The sequence below is a fragment of the Brassica napus genome, chromosome A3, assembly GCF_020379485.1.
Source record: "Brassica napus cultivar Da-Ae chromosome A3, Da-Ae, whole genome shotgun sequence".
NCBI classification, from domain to species: domain Eukaryota; kingdom Viridiplantae; phylum Streptophyta; class Magnoliopsida; order Brassicales; family Brassicaceae; genus Brassica; species Brassica napus.
The window spans coordinates 20,104,736-20,124,592 of NC_063436.1; the positions used below are offsets into that span (position 1 = coordinate 20,104,736).

General features: G+C 35.9%; 3 protein-coding genes and 1 pseudogene across 4 annotated transcripts; 3 read left to right on the forward strand and 1 right to left on the reverse strand.

The window, feature by feature from the left end:
* Window positions 1-801, forward strand: LOC125607185 (glutathione S-transferase T3-like). Its single transcript, XM_048777021.1, has one exon. The coding sequence runs from the start codon at window positions 1-3 to the stop codon at window positions 799-801; it is 801 nt and encodes a 266-aa protein (XP_048632978.1).
* Window positions 802-1,538: 737 nt separating this feature from the next.
* On the forward strand, window positions 1,539-2,658 carry LOC125607186. Its single transcript, XM_048777022.1, has 3 exons — window positions 1,539-2,238; window positions 2,299-2,510; window positions 2,593-2,658. Exons 1-3 carry the CDS (start codon window positions 1,539-1,541, stop codon window positions 2,656-2,658), a joined length of 978 nt encoding a protein of 325 aa, XP_048632979.1.
* Window positions 2,659-9,444: 6,786 nt separating this feature from the next.
* LOC125607045 (glutamyl-tRNA(Gln) amidotransferase subunit B, chloroplastic/mitochondrial-like) lies at window positions 9,445-12,804 on the forward strand. Of its 2 annotated transcripts, XM_048776591.1 has the most exons (9): window positions 9,445-10,169; window positions 10,258-10,467; window positions 10,546-10,686; window positions 10,759-10,962; window positions 11,055-11,219; window positions 12,063-12,095; window positions 12,167-12,235; window positions 12,334-12,450; window positions 12,534-12,804. In XM_048776591.1, exons 1-9 carry the CDS (start codon window positions 9,552-9,554, stop codon window positions 12,612-12,614), a joined length of 1,638 nt encoding a protein of 545 aa, XP_048632548.1. In that variant the 5' UTR covers window positions 9,445-9,551; the 3' UTR covers window positions 12,615-12,804. The 2 variants fall into 2 exon arrangements, 1 of the variants encoding a protein (XP_048632548.1); XR_007338301.1 differs by lacking the exons at window positions 12,334-12,450; window positions 12,534-12,804 and having other exon boundaries at window positions 11,055-11,424; window positions 11,962-12,095; window positions 12,167-12,232.
* Window positions 12,805-17,359: 4,555 nt separating this feature from the next.
* On the reverse strand, window positions 17,360-19,552 carry LOC125607046 (annotated as a pseudogene).
* Window positions 19,553-19,857: the final 305 nt, after the last annotated feature.

A 19,857-nucleotide genomic window follows, 5' to 3' on the forward strand; every position in this document is an offset into this window, starting at 1 on the left:
ATGGCTGCGAACAATACAAGTTATGTTAACCTCCTGTTTAGTCAATCTCAGTCCCCAGTGGACCTTGATTCACCCGAACCTTTTTGGTTCGGGACCCAAGGTCCTGATGCGTCTCCTGCTGTGGACTCTCCTGTTAGGAAGGAGAGGAGGCCTTGGTCTACTAAGGAGGACAAAATCCTAATCGGAGCTTGGCTTAACACGAGTAAGGATGCGGTGGTGAGCAATGAGCAGAAAGCTGCTAGGTTCTGGAGCCGCATTGTTGACTACTACAACAAAAGCCCTCAACTGGTGGGAACAGTGCCTAGAGAGCTTGGTCAGTGCAAGCAGAGGTGGGCTCGGATTAACGAGCAAGTGTGCAAGTTCGTAGGCTGCTATGACACAGCACTGAGGGAGCAGAGTAGTGGGCAAAACGATGATGATGTCATGATAGCTGCTTTGGATAACTTCTCCAATCAGTACTCGGTCAAGTTTAGCATGGAACATGCCTGGAGAGAGTTGAGGCATGACCAGAAATGGTCCTCTACCTATTTGGCTAAGGGGAGTGGGAAGGAAAAGCGCAAAGGGGTGGAGGGTGTTAGAGAAGAAGAAGTGGTTAGACCCGTGGGGGTCAAGGCAGCTAAAGCTGCTACGAAGAAGAAGAAGAGTGTTGCAGAAGAGTCCTTGTCTCAAATACAAGTCATAATGGAAATGAAAGATAAACTCTCTAAGCAGAAGTTGCTTGACCGTCTACTCGCCAAAAAAGATCCTCTTACTGAGATGGAAAAAGCTCTTCAGCTGAAACTTATGTCTAATATGTTATGAGTGTAGGTAGTAACATGTCGAGTAGTTAGCTGTTACAAGTAATTATTTCATGTTTGTTGTTTACTAACGCTTGTTTTATTTGTTTTAGCAGGTGTAGAAGTCACGGGAGTGTCTGTCTGGAGTAGTCAGAGTCTGTTGGTCTTTATCGCATTCACGGGAGTTTGAAGTTTGTCACGGGTGTGGAGGAAGTCACGGGTGTCAAGGTTCACTTCTATAAGTGCAGCTGTTTTATCGTTTTAGTTTATTTCTTGTATGCAACTTTGTTCTCTTTCCCTACTTATTAGTACTTGTAATGTCTATCAAATTCTGAATGCTTCTCTTTGAATCAAACAAACTCTTCTCTATTAACTCTTTCAATCTCTTTAAACTTCTTGGTTCAAGCAAAATAGCACAGGTAGAAAGGTGAGAAGGTAAAACCGTGTCTTTAAACGTCTTGGTTCAAGGTAAAATCATTAACATTTGGTTAATCGAATACAAATCATCAACGTTTTATTTTGATCTATACTTAGTTTCCATTAGATCGAATACAAATCATCAACGTTTGTTAATTATTATCTATGAATTTAAACATGTTTAGTTTGAATTTTTAATTATCTATGAAGTAATATGCAAAATTCAAAGGAATCAAAGTAAGGATTATAAAAAAATATCATGTTTTGTTTCTACTAAAATTTTAATTTTTATTTCTTTCTTTCAGTTAAACGAACCATAATTTTTTTCCAGGAGATACTAAAAAAATGTCATCATCGTCATCCGATGAAGTTGAAGAAAGATTGGACGAAATTATCGACGATATCATAGATGAAACCTACATCAACATTTTGGAAGCCCAACCCTCTAAGCCGAAGAAACGCGCTTATATAGAACGAGACCGCGAAATCGGACACAACCGATTATGGAATGATTACTTCAGTGAAGATGCGACATTTCCGCCGTATTTATTCAGACGCCGTTTTCGTATGAATAAAGAATTATTCTTGCGTATTGTCCATCGCCTCTCAGAACACGTTCCATTCTTTCAACAAAGAAGAGATGCCACGGGGAGGTTTGGTCTTTCACCACTACAAAAATGTACAGCCGCCATTCGTCTCCTTGCTTATGGTTCTGCAGCTGACGCGGTTGATGAATATCTCAGAGTTGGTGAAAGCACGGCAATTTCGTGTTTAAAGCATTTTAATGAAGGAATAATTCAGTTATTTGGTAATGAGTATCTACGAAGACCGACAGACGAGGATCTTCAGCGACTACTCCATATTGGAGAGATACGCGGGTTTCCGGGGATGGTAGGAAGCATCGACTGTATGCATTGGAGGTGGAAAAATTGCCCAACGGCTTGGAAAGGACAGTACACCCGGGGATCAACAAAACCGTCAATTGTGTTAGAGGCAGTAGCTTCACAAGATCTTTGGATATGGCACGCTTTCTTCGGTCTACCAGGTACCTTAAACGATATTAATGTCCTCGATCGGTCTCCTGTTTTTGATGACATTATTCAAGGTCGGGCTCCGAGGGTAGAGTACGTGGTCAACGGACACATGTATAATTTGGCGTACTACCTCACGGACGGTATTTATCCAAACTGGTCAACATTTATCCAATCTATCTCACTACCTCAAGGTCCAAAAGCAGAGTTATTTGCTAAACTTCAAGAATCAACCCGGAAAGATGTGGAGCGGGCTTTTGGAGTTTTACAAGCTCGATTTGCGATTGTAAAAAATCCAGCTCTTTCATGGGATCAGCAACAGATAGGGATGACAATGAGAGCATGTATCATACTGCACAATATGATAGTCGAAAATGAACGAGATGGATACGGCACTCAGTACGATCCATCTGAATTTGAAGAAGAAGATGTAGCCAGCAGTTCACGGGTGCATAAGTCTCGTGGTACCGACATCCCTCCAAGCATCAATGAAATGCGTGCCACTCGGATTCAGATTCGCGAGTCGGAAATACATCATCAATTGAAGAATGATTTAATTGAGAATATTTGGAACAAATTTGGAGATGAAAATTAATAATTATTGTCATTTTATATGTTTAATCATGTAATAAATAAATATTAAAAAAATTATCTTTTTTCCCATGTTTTAAAATTTATTAATTTTTTATTCTTAAGGATTCCATTCATAGTAACACTATTGGACATACAAATTTCATTAGAATCCTTAACTTTAAAAAAAAAAAAATAATAGTATAATACACTTAAGGACTCCAATGGTGGGAACACCATTGGAGATGCTCTAAGTCATTTCAAAACTAAAATAAGTTAGACCATCAAATCGTCATATCTGCTTTTTCTGCAAAATGAAATAAGAAGATTTGAATTAGACGATGACGCAAAACAACACTAACAAAAAGCACAATATGTTACATGTCATGATCTAAAATCATCATTTTTAACTGTTCGGATGGATTTACAATTTTTCATATTGTTATTAAGTTTGAGGAAACTATCATGAAACTTTGAGGCAGCAAACTAAAACCTACGTTAAAGCCAGAGACGATCAAGTATTTCCAAAATATCATATTGATATCACCAGCAGATGATGCATTTATGAGGAATTTCCCATAGTTCAAATACATGATTAGCAACACTTTTGTATTGTTAGATGTTCGAACCCACTATTAAAGGTGTAGATTCTCTCGATTCTAAGGCTCACCAGATTTTTGTTTATTTTAATGAGATTTTGTTGGCAATGCAAATCTATGATTTTAACTGAAATATCAGATACAAATACCATGTTAAATTTGAATTTATTATAAATTTTTAACTTAAATCTAATTGGCAATAAGTGGGTTGATCCTAAACCTTTATATATTACTTAAGATCTTTTTGAATTTCCGACGTGGGATACTTATTCCTAACAAAATCATCTATGAAATATTTGTCGTTGGAGATCATTAACAAAATCATCTATAAAATATTTGTCGTTGGAGATCATTTTAAACTCCTTGTTTCGTGCGCATTTTGTATTATTTATGACTTTGTACTGCAAAGACATGTTTAGCAGCTAAGATATGATCTTACAATAAGATTTACTTAAATGTCTTATTAGGAGAAAGCTTTGTTTTTCTTACACCATAGTGATATGTATTATCAGTCAATAAATGTTACAAACTTACGGTAAAAAACATGTTCGTATAGTTGATGAAAATATGCCAGCAAATTGGTGAACTGCTACTTATTCGATTGCTTTCTCGCCTTTCACCAAACAGTTTGTGTAAATTTCGACTTGAGTTTTAAATATCCGTAATCTTTATATACATGCTCTTATCCGTACTTAGCGTATGTACAGTAGTAGTCGACATAACTGGTAACGTTTGTAAAAAAGTTGCAATAGTGATCTGTAACCGCGTTAGATGCAATATGGCAAGTCTTTCTTTGATCAAATCATCGTGTTCTTTTGATTTAACTATATAACATTTTCGACATTTTTTAATGTATTTTGCCTCCTTTTTGGTAACCTTTTTATTTGTTGTCGATCAAAGATAAAGTTTGCGCGATTCTGTGAAATAGTTTTTAGTATAATAATGTTGTTCCTATCTTAAGCTGAAAGTGCAGGATGTGTACTTGACAAAGCCAATAAGCTTCTAGAACGTCTTTTATTGTTGTTCTCATCATAGCTTCAAACATTTTTTTCCCCAAAACATAAAACAATTTACAAAATCCATCTATAAAATAGAGTAATCACAACCCTTGAACAACCTTGTTTGTGACCCTATTTGTGGATTGTAGATTGTATTTTGGTTACAGATAAACTTAGTGACACTATATATGCTTTTAATATTACAATTTCAAAAGTATTGGATTTTACAACCATGTCAAGCTTGATCCATGTACTATCCAATACTTCATGATGAGATAACACACTGCTTAGATCGGGTGCTATCTTAGCTTGATACATGATACCACCGTCGCATTATTCGCCCACCAACCTGAGTCTTCAGCAGGTTTGGGCTTTTCCTTAATGTAATTCAAATATTCAAGGATCACTAGTCATAGTTAGACCCCAAAGTTGTGACTTGTGGTTGTGAGATGATAGCTTCATGAATATTTGCCAGAAGACAAGTCATACACGTCAATCCTTCGCCGAGTTTCAGACCGCAACTTGGATGAAAGAGCCGAACCTTCTTTGGTTCCATTAGGAACCTTTTGAACTCATTGATGTCGATAGAGAAGTATTTCGTTTGGATCGAGATTACTAGATCTACAAAAAAAAAATAGAAGATCGAAACTTTTAATTCTTAGGTTATAATTTTGATATCATGTCAAAACCCCTAGTTTGGTATAAAGATTTTTCGTATTGATTCACAAAGTAAACACCGTTTCTAATACATAAATTTAAGCTAACTAGGTGTCTTGCCCGCATATGCGGGCTTAATCGTTTAACAAATATTTATTAGTTTATTTTTTATTAATTCAAAAACCATCATAATAACTTATTATTTATGTTTTCAAAAAAAATTAAATCAAACATATATATATATATGACAAAAATCTAATTAAATATATATGTTTAATTAAAATTTATTAAAGATAACATTGACTTTAACCACTAAATTTATTATAATTGTTTTATAGTTTATTTTTAAATTTTATAATTGAAAAATATGTTTTAAGATAACAACACAATATATAAGACTTATCTTATTTTTAAAAAAGTTAATATTATTAATAAAAATTCGTTTTTGGTTATATAATTAATTATATATAAAATTCATTAAGGGTATTATAGATATTAACCGCTCTAACTTTTAACGTGAGAGCTCGATTCCAAAAATTTACTTCGCAAATAATAGTATAGATACAAGAATGTTACTTGCCTAAACTCACTTATGTAATTAAATAATTACTTATCAATCCATAACTCTCTCAACATATTCAACGTGACCAATAATAGGTTATGTCTAACAACTATCTAATGAGGCAACTGGCGTGGGATATTACTTAATAAAAAAATGCTAAACTTGGGTTATATTAACTTTATCGAAAAGCCGCCAAACAAACATATAAATAGTTAGCAAGAAGTTCTAGCACGAGAATCACATATATAGTGAAGCTTTTTGGGCCTTAAATCAAATGAAATCGACTTTTTATAGATGATGATTAAGAGTTTCGTTTAGCAATAATGTTTCAAACTGATGAAGTGTGGACAAACACTTACGGAATCTCTAGAATGAAACCTACTAAATCGCACCGTCTTAGAACATAGGCTTTTTACCACCGCTCTTTCTTTAGTGGCGATGTTATCGGGTCGAAGAATAAATTCAACACATAATATATTTTCTTATTATCTTATAAATACATCGGTATCATTGCAATATCAGTTAATTAATTAATTTATTGTATTTCACTTTCCCTTTAATCATCTATCAAAAGAACGATTCTCATAAAGAATATTAAGTACAAGTTGATCGATTTAATCGCACTTAAAAGTGTTTTAGTACAAGTCTAGATAAAAATTGGAATGATTCCGACATGGACAGACACCATCTTATTTAATAGATATCAATAATTATGGGAATGTTTGAATTGATAAACTTCTTATCGAATTTGTTTTTTCTCATCATCAAGTAAGTGGTCTTCTTTTAAAAACACGGAAAGCAAGAGACGAACCTTTTAGAACCTGTGTTCTCATGCTAGATAATAGAGAATAACGTATAAATTAAAGAAACAACATAAACAATAATGCTATCACAAGAACAAACTTTTCTCTGGAAAGAACATTAGGTAACATAGTAATACTACAAGTTATAGCATAATAACTGTAGTAGTATGAGGGCAGTCATAATCATGCTAATCTTTAGGATAAATTTATAACTTTACATCACCGGCCTAGCGTTATGTCGATTTTGCGTATTTTTGTTTTGATAAATGTCGATTTCGTGTCTTTAATAGAAGATCTAGGCTTTTTGAATCCAAAGCAAACGTCATGATTAATTTGTCCGGGCACGAAGAAAAGTAGAAAATTCTAATAAACTTTGGCCGTAAATTTAATGTAGAGGATTTGAAAATAGTATTATCCATATCTTAGAAATACGAACGAGACCACGAAAAGATGTCTTCATTTTATCAGTTCACAGTTCAAGTCCTTGTATAGTTTTGTGTATGTCAGTGTTATTTTTCATCCGTAAAACTATGGTCAGTTTGTATAATCAATATTCATATCTTATAAAGTTTTTCATACAAACTAAACTTCTTATTAATTTGTTGTTTCTAATTAATATATTATTTTAATTATGCTGGTTAAAAGATAGAAAAATATTAATTAAAATATATAATACTATTTTACATAGATCATTCATTTTATTAAAAATATAAATCATCGTATTAAAAATTTTAACTCGCAAAACTACTAGAACCAAATATGAAAAATATAAAATTATATTTTTAGTAAGATAAAAGTTTAAGTTTAAAGGATATTTAATATAAAACAGAAAAGTATTAGCCCACAAAAAAAAACAGAAAAGTATTAGATTTGATTTAAATGAATATTAAAAAGACAACATGCGAAAGAATGATCCAGCAAAGGGCTTAGAAATTCATGAATATACATGATGAAATATTTTCATATATCCATCCTTGTAAGTTGTAACATATATTTTAGGGGAAACACATCAATTCTGACAGAGGTGTGCCTACAGTGTATTGAAGTACGGCACTGAATTCTGAAGTACTTACTATATGTGTCTTTATGTCTATACCGCGGTATCTTACCACAAAGAATTTTGTTTTTATCAAAATAGAAAGTCTAGGACAAAAAGTAAGATTGGATATCTATACAAAGTAGTTAAGCAAATGCAATGCATCCATATCGTTAATGACAGCAAATCCAGTTTGGCTGTTAAACACTAAAGACCAATCCACCTTAAGCTGTATTTTTACTTTGACGAAACCCATTTCTTATTTGTAAAATAGATACACTTTGATACTTAAGTAATTGCTCTAAACCTTATACCTAACAAACACCCTTTTAATTACTTTTGCTTACCTCAACTCAATTGGTTGAAAGAAACGCTAAATTGTCTTTCCATATCTCCAATTTGACCCTAGTGAATGGATTGGAAAGCTTGAGAGAGATATGAGTCATCCAAATTTTTAGAAGATGAGAGATGTAGAGTAGAAGTGAAAGGCTTGAGGTTGAGGATGGTGGAGTTTCATATATCATCATCATCTTGCGCACGAGTGTCAAAACAAATCTTTTTCCTTTTGCCAAAACAAATCTAGTTAGTTTATATGATTAGTGTTGGTAGGCAAATTCTTACATCATACTTTTAAAATTTCACTTCCTCTTTTTGCATAAAGTGGTCTGTCACATGAGATTATGCTCTAATAAAAAATTTCAGATCCTTTTAATTAAAATTAACACTAGACTTTGGTGCACGTATGTTATCTCAATTTGTAGTATATGATATTTATAATTGTTAGACGCTTGATAAATATTTGTATATGTATAGATTTGTTCATATTGTACTGTACTGTTGGGGGATGTTATGTATAACTGGTGATCATTATAGGAATATTAGGAATGAGTAGAAAAAAATGCAAATGAACAAAATTATAGAAATAAAAAAAAGATTTAGTTTTTATCAATTTTAGTGAAAACCAAATTTGTTCTATATTCCTTTAGAATAAAAAGAATGAGAATGAATGAAAAGGAAAAATTATTTCTTATAAATGATAAGAAAAATTAGGAACAGTAAGGAATACATTATTCTCTTTCATTCATTGATCACCAGTTAAACCCTAAAGTGATATTATTATATAAGTTATTTTTAGTCAGTTGGATCATTTATATATTGTATTTGGTTATAAATCTTAGAAATTTGTATGCTTGTGTGAATTAGTACATATATTTTCCTGGATCAAATATTTATGGTAAACAATTATATTTTTGAAAATAAATATGTCTCACAATTTCTTTTGTATGTCAAAAGAATTCCAAAAATAGAACACTTCAAATTTTATTAACTTGATGCAAATTTTGTACTCTATTTTTATTCTCATTATTCAAATACATCGGTTCACATTATTTATATGGGTAAAATTTAACTTAACTATTTTTATTAATATGGAAAATCCATAAAATACCCTAACTAATTTTTAAAGGTTTTTAATACCCAAACTTTTTCGCTACCTATTTTAATACCTTAACTAATTATTTTGCTCATTTTAATATTCAAAATTTTAAAATTGTGCATATTTAATACCAAAACTATTTTTTTAATAAAAAAATATTAATAAGTTTCAAATGAAATTTAAAAAAATCTCAAAAATTCACAAACAAATCTTAAAAATTTCTAATTTTATTTTATGTTTTAGAAATAAAAGTAACTAAATTTTGGATACTCTTAAATTGTGTGGTAAAAATTTTAATTTTATGAAATAGAAAACAAATTTATTTATTTTCTCCATAGTCTTCCTCTCTCTGATCGTTCCATACATAGCCGTTGGGCTGTGTGCAAAAAAGCCCAAAGCAAACAGCTGAAGTGTCCTTGTGTCCTGCACTCGACCTTAACATCCAGAGAAATGAAATGAAATAAGAGCCCAGGAGAAAACACTAAACAGAGTATGGGGTTGTTTAAGTAACAATTGAAAGTATCAGTACTAAATCTGTAAATTCACAAGTAATTCAGGGACTTCCCAAAACGATAAACCAGAGACGGAAACATCTTCTTCCTCCTCTTCTTCTTCGCTCGGCTTAGCTCAGCCACCAAAACACACACTTTCTCTCCACAAACAAAACATGTCCACCACATTGTTCAGAACAATCCAACCAAACCACTTCACACTCCTAACAACCGCCTTGCTCAGAACCAGAACAAAAACGAGCCGCCACATCTCCGTAAGATGTCAAACATCAACGACCACCCAACAACCGAGAACCTCCGCCCCGAAAAACCACGGAAGCAACAAACTCGACGAGATCCTAAAAGACTACGAAGCCGTGATCGGCATCGAGACCCACGTCCAGCTCTCGACCTCCACAAAGGCCTTCTGCAGCTGCCCCAACAGCTACGGCTCGCACCCCAACACCAGCATCTGCCCCGTCTGTATGGGCCTCCCCGGAGCCTTGCCCGTTCTGAGCTCGAAAGTCGTCGACTTTGGCGTCAGACTTGGCTTAGCCCTTAACTGCTCTCTCTCCCTCAAGTCCAAGTTCGATAGGAAGCAGTACTTTTACCCTGACCTCCCCAAAGGCTACCAGATCTCTCAGTTCGATGTCCCCATTGCGTCTGGCGGCTACGTGGATGTGGATATTCCGTTAGAGTTTGGCGGCGGGCACAGGAGGTTTGGGATCACGAGGGTTCATATGGAGGAAGATGCTGGGAAGCTGCTGCACTCGGACGCTGGAGATTACTCTCAGGCAATGATAGTTTCTAAGTTAGATTTGGTTTGCAGAGATGTTTGTTTTAGTTAATGTTTGGTTATTATTGTGGTGTGGTGTGGTGTAGGTAGATTTGAATAGAGCGGGGGTTCCTTTGCTTGAGATTGTGTCTGAGCCTGATATGAGGAGTGGGGTTGAGGCGGCTGAGTACGGTAGCGAGATGCAGAGGATTGTGAGGTATTTGGGAGTGAGTAATGGGAATATGCAAGAAGGGTCTCTTCGTTGTGATGTTAATATCTCGATCCGGCCCATTGGGCAACCTGAGTTTGGCACCAAGGTCAGTCAAGTTTCTTTCTAGACTCTGTGTTTAATCAGGTTGATGATTGAGAGTTTTGTTATGTTGTTTTTTTTACAGGTGGAGATAAAGAACTTGAATGCGTTTTCAGCTATGAGTAGGGCGATTGACTATGAGATAACAAGACAGGCGCTTTTATACAACCAGGGTCAAGCTGACAAGATTGTAACCGAGACTCGTCTTTGGGACGAAGGAGCTCAGGTCTCGTCTATGTCTGTTGTTTTGTGATTTATATCCATCAGAAACTAACTAACTTTGAGTATATATGTTCAGAAAACAGTAACAATGAGGAAGAAGGAAGGGCTAGCTGATTACCGCTACTTCCCAGAGCCAGATCTTCCAGAAGTGATACTCACCCAAGAATACGTTGACAGCATCCGTGCTTCTCTACCTGAACTTCCTGAAGCGAAGCGCAGGAGGTATGAGGCAATGGGTCTAGGTATTCAAGATGTGCTCTTCCTTGCCAATGACGTCAGTGTAAGTCCTATCTACTCTTATCACCTTGAGAGCTAAAAGAGTTTAAACTTCTCTTTTAATCACTGTTGTTGGGAATGGAATGGGTTTTTTAGGTTGCGGAATATTTCGATGAAGTTATTGGTAAAGGTGCTGATGTTAAGTCGGCAGCGAATTGGCTGATGAGTGATATAGCTGCTTACTTGAAGAATGAGGAGCTTTCTATCAGTGATGTGAAACTTACTCCTCATGAGTTGGCTGAGCTGATAGCTGCTATCAAAGATGAAACCTGTGTTTAAAAAGGCGCTCGCCTTATGCGCCAAGGCGCAAGGCGCACTCAGGCGATAGCTCCATCGCCATGCACATCCCAGGCGAGGGTATGGTCCCTAAGGCGCTCGCCTAGTGCGCTTTGGCCATAAGGCGGTGCCTTCAAAGGCGACGCAAAGGCGCGCGTTGGAGACCCTATGTTAACCGACACTAAACCAGGTACGAAACCAAACCCTGCTTTAACTAATTCACCAATCTTATAACAAAACTTCAAAAATATTCATCAAAACCCTAGCTCCCTCTTCAAAGTTAAAACCAAAGGTCAAAAATTCTCACAAAACATAGATCTCACAGTGTTTTGCTTAAGGTTAGAGTATTATCTACTCTTCTCTAGTCTCATAGGTTCTTCTTCTTATTATTATGACTACTTGTGTTTCTTGGTTACAGTCTAGAATGCACTGCGATTGCTTATCTCTGTAATTTTGGTGCTTCTTTTCTTTTATACAGTAAGTGATTGACGCTTACGTAATTGACGCTTACTAGTATATTGTAGCTTGAGGACTCTTGTGATCAAGTTGATGTATAATCTTTGTTTGTAACTGAAACAAATCTAATATATATTGAAATTCATTTTTAACATGTATTTTATTGCTCTTTATGGTATAGTTTGTGTTTGCATGTTCTTTACGTTATTGAATGCTTTATTTGCATGTTCATCATCATAGTAATTTTTTTTTTTTTTTTTATTAATCACAGTTTCAAGTGGTCTTCAAGGCGAGCGCCTCGATGCGCCATGGCACAAGGCGCAAGGCACATACTTCATCGCCATGGAGCGCCATACGCCTTTTTAAACACAGGATGAAACCATTAGTGGAAAGATTGGTAAACAGGTCAGTTTGATCTAGAAAATGTATCATCTTTTTGGTTTGGATCAATGTGATTTAAGTCCAGTTTGTTGTAGATATTGTTTGAGCTATTGGCCAAAGGTGGAACTGTTCAAGGAATGATAAAAGAAAAAGACTTGGTTCAGGCAAGTTCATGCTATTTTCCACAAAATTGTGTTCATTGAAGGCGTTAGATCTTGATTGATAACATAACTGTTTTTTTTTTTGCTTATGTGTGACACAGATAACTGATCCTGTGGAGATTGAGAAGATGATTATGAAGGTGATCTCTGAATCCCCAAAGCAGCTTGAGCAGTATCGAAGTGGGAAGACCAAGCTTCAGGGCTTCTTTGCTGGCCAGGTATGGCAGATACAGTCAGCGTTTTGTTTGAATACTTTGTAACAATCTGTTTGAAACTGATATGTTACTTTTTGTTTGTTCAGGTAATGAAAATGTCAAAAGGTAAAGCAAACCCTGCTTTGCTTAACAAGATTCTCCTGGAGAAGCTCAATGCCAAGGAGTGATTGAAAGCTTCAGCCTCTTTTGGCAGATGTTGATTAAACACAACACAAAATTGCAGATGAGATTAGTGAAAGTGGTGTTGTCTTGAGTTAAAACGGTTGTTCTTTAGAGGTTTTTTTTTCATTCTTTGATTTCACATAGATTGTTGTAATGGCAATACAATGCACATTGAATAAAAGCTGAGATTTTGCAGTTTCCATGTAAAATGGAAAGAACAAAACAGACTTGACTCTCACTCAGAGTCAGAAAAAGGAACAGACAACCTAAATGACTAAGAGAGAACGTTACTAAGTAGTCATCAACTCAAAACGTAACAGTGCATAATATCAGGAACATCAGAATCTATAAATCAATACTATTAAAAAGGAATGACTTTTGAAAAATCTACCTATGAAAGTTGTTTTGACCCTTTCATTTAACTCATTATTTTTTTGGACTTACCTTAAACTTAACTAACAACATGTTACCATATATTTCTCTAACAATAATTTATTCAATTTTTTTTATTTATTCAAATACCACTCTTAAATCTTAATCATTCATATTACTATATTTATCATTTTGACTTTTAATCATAAAAGCATTGAAACTAATGTTTTATATTATCACTTTTATCATATAATATATGATTTAAAGCAAGAGAAATTACACCACATATATGTGTACATTCTAGCTTCCTCTTTCCTTTTTTTTTTTTTTTTTTTTTGTCAGCAAACAAAACAGATTCATATAGACTCTGCGAACCATTCTGGTAGCTCTGCATCCATATGGACGACAAACGACGGTTGCTTTCTTGCACTGCGTGCGAGACTGTCCGCCTTTGAGTTCTGTGTCCGTGGTATATGAATGATCTATGAGCTGTTGAAACTCCTCTTTAAAACTTTTATGTCTTCCAAATAGCTTGCAAAGGCTGGCCACTCTTCTGGTTCCGACACCATCTTCACCAATTGAGCACTATCCGTTGCAAAAGTAACCCATGCTTGTCTAAGATTCCTCATACATTCCATTGCCCATATAAGGGCCTCTATCTCTGAGTGTAGTGGCGACTGACTCGCTCTCGTGTTCCTTGCTCCCATTAGTCCATCGTAGCCTTCCAGGGTACTATACCATCCTTGTCCTGAAAAACTATCCTCATTTTTCCAAGATCCGTCTGTAAAACACCATCTACCTGGTATACTCGTTATTATCGAAGATACATGAATTTGGGTGCGTTCCATGTCTTGAGTCTGAGAATTTTGTGCTTCCACCCAAAGTAACGATTCCGTTTCTGCCAGTTTGAGAGTATCTCTCGGGTCCATATACAAATTGCTAAAAACTTTGTTGTTTCTACCTTTCCATATATACCAGAGAATCCAAGCAAATGAATGATCCTCCATTTTAGGAGAAACTCTCCAAAATAAATGATCCATATTGGTAAACAAAGATTGAGTGGGAAAAATATTTGGATTCATCGGGATCTGTGAAAGTGCCCAGACCTGAACTGTCGGTGGACATTCAAAAAACACATGATTAGCTGATTCCTCGGGAGCACCACATCGGTCACAAACAGTATCTCCTTGCATTCCTCTTGACCTCAAATTTTTCTTAACCGCTATACATCCCGTCAATAGTTGCCATAAAAAATGTTTCAACTTGGGTGGGCAGCGTAACTTCCAACAAAACGCCTTCAAAGGTGTTATCGAAGGGCCAAACTGGGGTGGCATTATTTCTCTATCCGGATATACTCGTTCCACTTCATAGTCAGATTTAACTGTGTATTTACCATTGTTTGTAAAATGCCATCCATTCCGGTCTTCTAGATGAGATCTACTGATAGGAATACTTTGAATAATTTTCACATCTTGCGGATCCACTAGAGCCCGAATAACCTGTAGGTTCCATGATCGTGATGTTCCATCGATGAGAGCATCCACTGTTAGGTCCGGGTAAAGATTGTGTTGATTTTTATTTGCTGGTCTCGGGCGAGTGGATGGAAGCCAAGGATCATTCCATACTGATATAGATGATCTTGTTCCCACCCTTTTGATTAGTCCTTTGCTAACCAGAGATCTAGCAGAGACAATACTACGCCAACCATAAGATGACGAGTATGATCTAATGGGTTCCAGGGGTGAAGCATTCCTGAAATATCTCCCTTTGAATACACGAGAAAATAAAGTATTCGGTTTGTCCATTAATCTCCAAAATTGTTTCCCAAGCATAGCTGTATTAAAATCTGTGAGATCTTTGAATCCCAAACCTCCATCGTCCTTAGAGCTACACAGTTTGTCCCATGATTTCCAATGCATACCTCTCTTGTTACCCCCTGGACTCCACCAGAATTGTGCTACAGCACTAACTAATTTCTTCATTACCGTTTTGGGAATTCGAAAGCATGACATCACATTGTTTGGTAAGGCTGTAACCACAGATTTTATAATCACTTCCTTACCCCCTCTGGTGAAAAACTTAAAAGTCCAACCATTTACTCTGCTATTTAGACGCTCCTGAACAAATCCAAAAACTTGCACCTTTGATCCTCCCAGATTTTCTGGGATGCCCAAATAAGACCCCATTCCTCCTAAATTATGTATACCTAAGATATCTCGAACTTCATGTCGTGTAGCTTCTGCAATCTTGTGTCCAAATTGAATCGAAGATTTTTCAAAATTTATTTGTTGTCCTGAAGCCCCTTCATATTCCTTGAGAATCCTAAGAATTGTCTGACATTCTTCCTTCTGAGCTTTGCAAAAGAAAAGGCTATCGTCTGCAAATAATAAATGGGAAATTGGGGGGCAGGCCCTAGCAACCTTTAGACCCGTTAGTTGCTTATTTCGTTCTGCCTTTTTAATATTTGCGACCAATGCTTCCGTACACATAATAAACAGATAAGGGGATAGAGGATCCCCCTGACGTAATCCCCTCTGTGGTATTATATGTCCTTTTGGTTGCCCATTCAATAAAACCTTATACTGAACCGAGGAAATGCATTCCATCATTAAATGGATCCAATGCTGGCCGAATCCCATCTTGGTTAGTAATTCTTGGATAAAGATCCATTCAACTCTGTCATAAGCTTTGCTCATATCCGTTTTTATTGCCAAAAATTTGTCCTGGCACGATTTATTAGTTCGCAAACCATGGAACATCTCCTGAGCTATAAGAATATTATCTGATATTAATCGTCCAGGCACAAAAGCCGATTGCGTCTCCGAGATCAGTGATGGAAGACAGACCTTTAATCTTTGACATAATACCTTAGATATAATCTTGTATCCTACATTACATAAGCTGATAGGTCTGAGTTCAGTCATCCTTGTGGGTCTCTCCTTCTTAGGAATCAGACAAATATTTGTAGTGTTTAACCTTGTGTCCAAATTTCCCGATGCCAAAAAACTATTGACCATTTCCAATAGATCCTTTTTTATTATATGCCATGAGTGTTGAAAAAAGAGAGCCGTCATTCCATCCGGCCCAGGAGCTTTCTCCGGATGCATCATGAATAAAGCCTGTCGAACTTCCTCCTCAGTTGCCAACCGAACAAGCCGTTGATTCATTTGTGGTGTAATTGAGGGTGTAATCTCATCTAAAAGACCATCAAAACCAATAGGAGTTGTTGTCTGAAACAGATCTTCAAAATAATCCACTGCCACCTTTTCGACCCCCTGCTCCTCAATTATCCAGTTTCCATCAGAATCATATAGACCCACAATTCTATTACGAGCACGGCGTTGTTTTGTTAGAGCATGATAGAATTTTGTATTGAGATCCCCAGAAGTGTGCCACATATTACGACTCTTCTGTTGCCAGTACTCTTCCTCATCCTTATAAGCTTCCTGTAACTTACTTGAGACCTCTAGAATATCTTCTTGGGTTCTAGCATTATCCGTTTGGACTTCTTCAAGTGCTTTCTGGAGTTCTCCAATTTTCTCTTTCCCATTAGGTGGATTATTCTTCCGCCATGTAGAGATCTCATGACGGCAGTTTGTGATTTTTGAAACGAAATCCCCCGGATTCGCCTCTGAGGCGAATTCCTCTTTCCTTTATAATAACGTAATCATATCATATATACACTTTCCTACTAAAATCTCATATTATATACTAAACTTTCAACCGTCTATAGTTTGATAGATATTTTCATATTTAAAAATGAGTTTTCTAAAAATATTTCATCAATCATGTTTTTGTACAATAACATTAAAAATCTATATCAAAAGGTTGTTGGACCCGATATGGACGTAATGGGTCCACAATGTTCGGATATTTAGGATCCTAAGAAAATTTGAAATATCTAAAAAATCTGAAAAATATCTGAAACACAAAAAGTATTTGAAACTCCAAACAAATACCCAAAAAAATTCAAATACCTAAAAATTCAAAATCTTATACAAAATCTGTCACTGAACTGAAAATACCCAATTTTTTTTTTTAATTTGAAAATTTACCTGAAATCAAAAACTATAATCGTAAACCGAAAACCTAAAAAAAAATATCCATAATGCTGGAAACATATTCAAAATATCCAAATATACCTAATAAACACAACATATTTATGATCGGGTCTAGGGTATGACCCGGACTCAAACAAAGACCTGCGGGTCCAATAAAAAACCCCAATAGGTTATCTTTTCTAGACCTGAACTAAACCTATATTTCCAGGTCGGTTCGGTTTGTTTTTTGATCCGAATATAATTCTCATGGCTAAAAGAAATTTACGTAAATGTGTACATATAAAATATCAAATAAACTAATTCATAGATTATATAACTGTTAAAAATTATATTTTCTATATAATAAGACTTTGTATTATAATATAATCCAAAAAATCCGCGTTTTCCAATCGCGGGTTAAAATCTAGTAAGCTTTTAAAGTTCATCATGCAGGCGTTGTTGTATATGAATATTAACATTTGGAACTGTGTTTCCTCCATCAAACTGTTGTACGAGAGGCGTACCAGCCAAACGAGCTTTAATGGCAGCAGTAGCCATCTGTTGCAGTCTCAGGATTCCAATGCGCTTTGAAACAACGTAAAGAACAGCGCAGGCAAAGAGAGAAAATCCAATTATGAGGATTACCCTGTTGATGATTGTGCCAAAACAGAGTTATTATTTACTATAACATTCAGGTGAAGAGTTGTTGGTTAAATCAGAGTTCTTTTGTAAAGTACCTGTCAATTACGTCTTGACGCTGCATTGTAGAAAGTAGATTACGGGTCCTTGACAAGAGAGACCTGTGTCCTTTGTATTCACTCTCTGCTTTCTTAAGCACTCCAGTAGATTCATCTATGAATGTAATAAACATGGGATAGTAATGTCAGTCTGATGTCATAAACTATCTTCACTAAACAGTTTTATCAATAAGGTAAGATGGGCATAATATGAATGACCTACCAAAAGCCACGAGAGTGTTTGTGCTTCTCTCCACCTCCTGTAACCCCAAAACCGAAGAGATAACTTTTGAATCATTTTCACCTTTCGTAGAAAAAAAGGTGAACAAGATGTAAAATGCAGAATAGCTTATGTGACCTGAACCATGAGCTGACGTGAACGCCTGAGACTTTCAGTAATAGGCTTGTTCTTTTCACGGCCGCAGACGCTGCGTCAGCGTCTCAAAATTAACACATCAAAATCACGAAAATATATGGTGGAGAACAAATGAGTTGCCGCTGCGATTACTTTTTGCAAGTGCCGCCGGTGTTTTCCGTGACGCTGGGTAAAACAGCGACAGCTAAACGAGAGCTGCGTCTGATTTTAATGGTGGAAAGTACGGCTGCCTGCGGTGTTCTCCGCATATTTGGGCAAAAGTCAGTTATAATTTTGGTCATTCTGAGCTGCGTCTGCGGCGGTGAAAAGAACAAGCCTAATGCTTTCAGCATCCGAGGTAACGCCAGCATTTGCTCTACAAACAAACAACCAAGAACGTTCGTTCAATGAAACTAACAGTGAACTATACTTGATTTTGTGTGTTTGTTTAACCAATAGGCAAAAGATTAACAAAAAAAGTGAAGTTCTTTCATAGACTTCACCACCTTTCAACAAAGATATTTAACTCAACATTGGGCTAAGCAGAACAGAGTTAAAAAAAGTGTACTTACTGTCGTTTACGTCTTAGTTCAGTAGACTCTGTTCCACCACCAAGGAGAAGCTCTCTCTACAATAATTGCAAGCACACTCTTTAATCTTTATACAAGAACATTTCAAAGGAGAGAGTGCTTAACAACCATGCCTCTTGTTGAGCAGCTTTCCTCATGTTATCCTTTGCTTGTAAATTAGCACTTCTCAGGTTTACTCTCAAACTGACCAAAAACCAAAACAATCCAGACTCAGATTCCCTCAATCAAACACGCAAAAAAAACCTTACTTGTGCTGCTACTGTATCTAATCATTACCCTTAAGCCAAAAGCTCAATAGCTAAACTATCACATCATCATTTTTAGCTATACAACTCAGCTGCCTAGTCGTTATACAAAAAGCCACATACCTTTGGTATTGATTCTTCCAGGTTTCAAGCAGCGGTTGGACGTGATCATCAGAAGGGAGCTGAGGCGCGAGAAGATCGAGATTGAATTGTAGAGAGATGAGAATAGAGAGACCATCCTGAGCCAATCCGTTAAGCCTCAGTAGCGAAACCTTCTCCTTGATTTCCCGCACTCTTGTATCGCCGTGATGTGTTCGATGGCCTTCTCGTAGGCGTCTTCCCATTCTCTCTTCGTCTTCTCCACCTCTACTACTACTACTTCTTCCATGTCCCAACGTGAATATAAAACCGCCTCAAGGAAAAACGATCGCGAAGAATGACTGATAGAGGAAGATGGTCAGATCGTCATCATACAGGAAAGAAGAGAAAATGATATCATTCAATGTAACTTTAGTCATTTCTCAGTATAGTCATTTCCCTGTTAATGTTTCCGAACCCAATCCGAAAAATAGTAACTTTAGTCATTTCTGGGTTCGATTCTCAGTATAGTCATTTCCCTCTTAATGTTTCTCAATCCGATGAACCGAACTGAAATTGATCCGAAAAAGTAATACCGAACCCGAACCAAAATTGATTAAATATCCGAACGGATTCAAAATTTTGGTATACAGAGAACCGAAACCAAACCTGACCTGAACCGAAGTATTTTAGGTACCCGAATGTATCTGAAATAGATTTATATATCTAAATATAATAATTATTTTTAGATTTAGTGTATATTAAAAACATCTAAAATATATATAAGATACTTTTAAATTGTCTAAAATACTTGAAAATATATACAAATAG

Bases quoted from the DNA above. Each gene is read 5' to 3' on its own strand.
- LOC125607045 (XM_048776591.1), top strand. From the start codon at position 9,552: ATGTCCACCACATTGTTCAGAACAATCCAACCAAACCACTTCACACTC. The intron at 10,468-10,545 runs GTCAGTCAAGTT...TTTTTTTTACAG, and splicing joins AACCTGAGTTTGGCACCAAG to GTGGAGATAAAGAACTTGAA. The intron at 11,220-12,062 runs GATGAAACCTGT...TTTTAAACACAG, and splicing joins AGCTGATAGCTGCTATCAAA to GATGAAACCATTAGTGGAAA.
- LOC125607185 (XM_048777021.1), top strand. From the start codon at position 1: ATGGCTGCGAACAATACAAGTTATGTTAACCTCCTGTTTAGTCAATCT.
- LOC125607186 (XM_048777022.1), top strand. From the start codon at position 1,539: ATGTCATCATCGTCATCCGATGAAGTTGAAGAAAGATTGGACGAAATT. The intron at 2,239-2,298 runs GTACCTTAAACG...ACATTATTCAAG, and splicing joins CGCTTTCTTCGGTCTACCAG to GTCGGGCTCCGAGGGTAGAG. The intron at 2,511-2,592 runs GTAAAAAATCCA...ACAATATGATAG, and splicing joins TACAAGCTCGATTTGCGATT to TCGAAAATGAACGAGATGGA.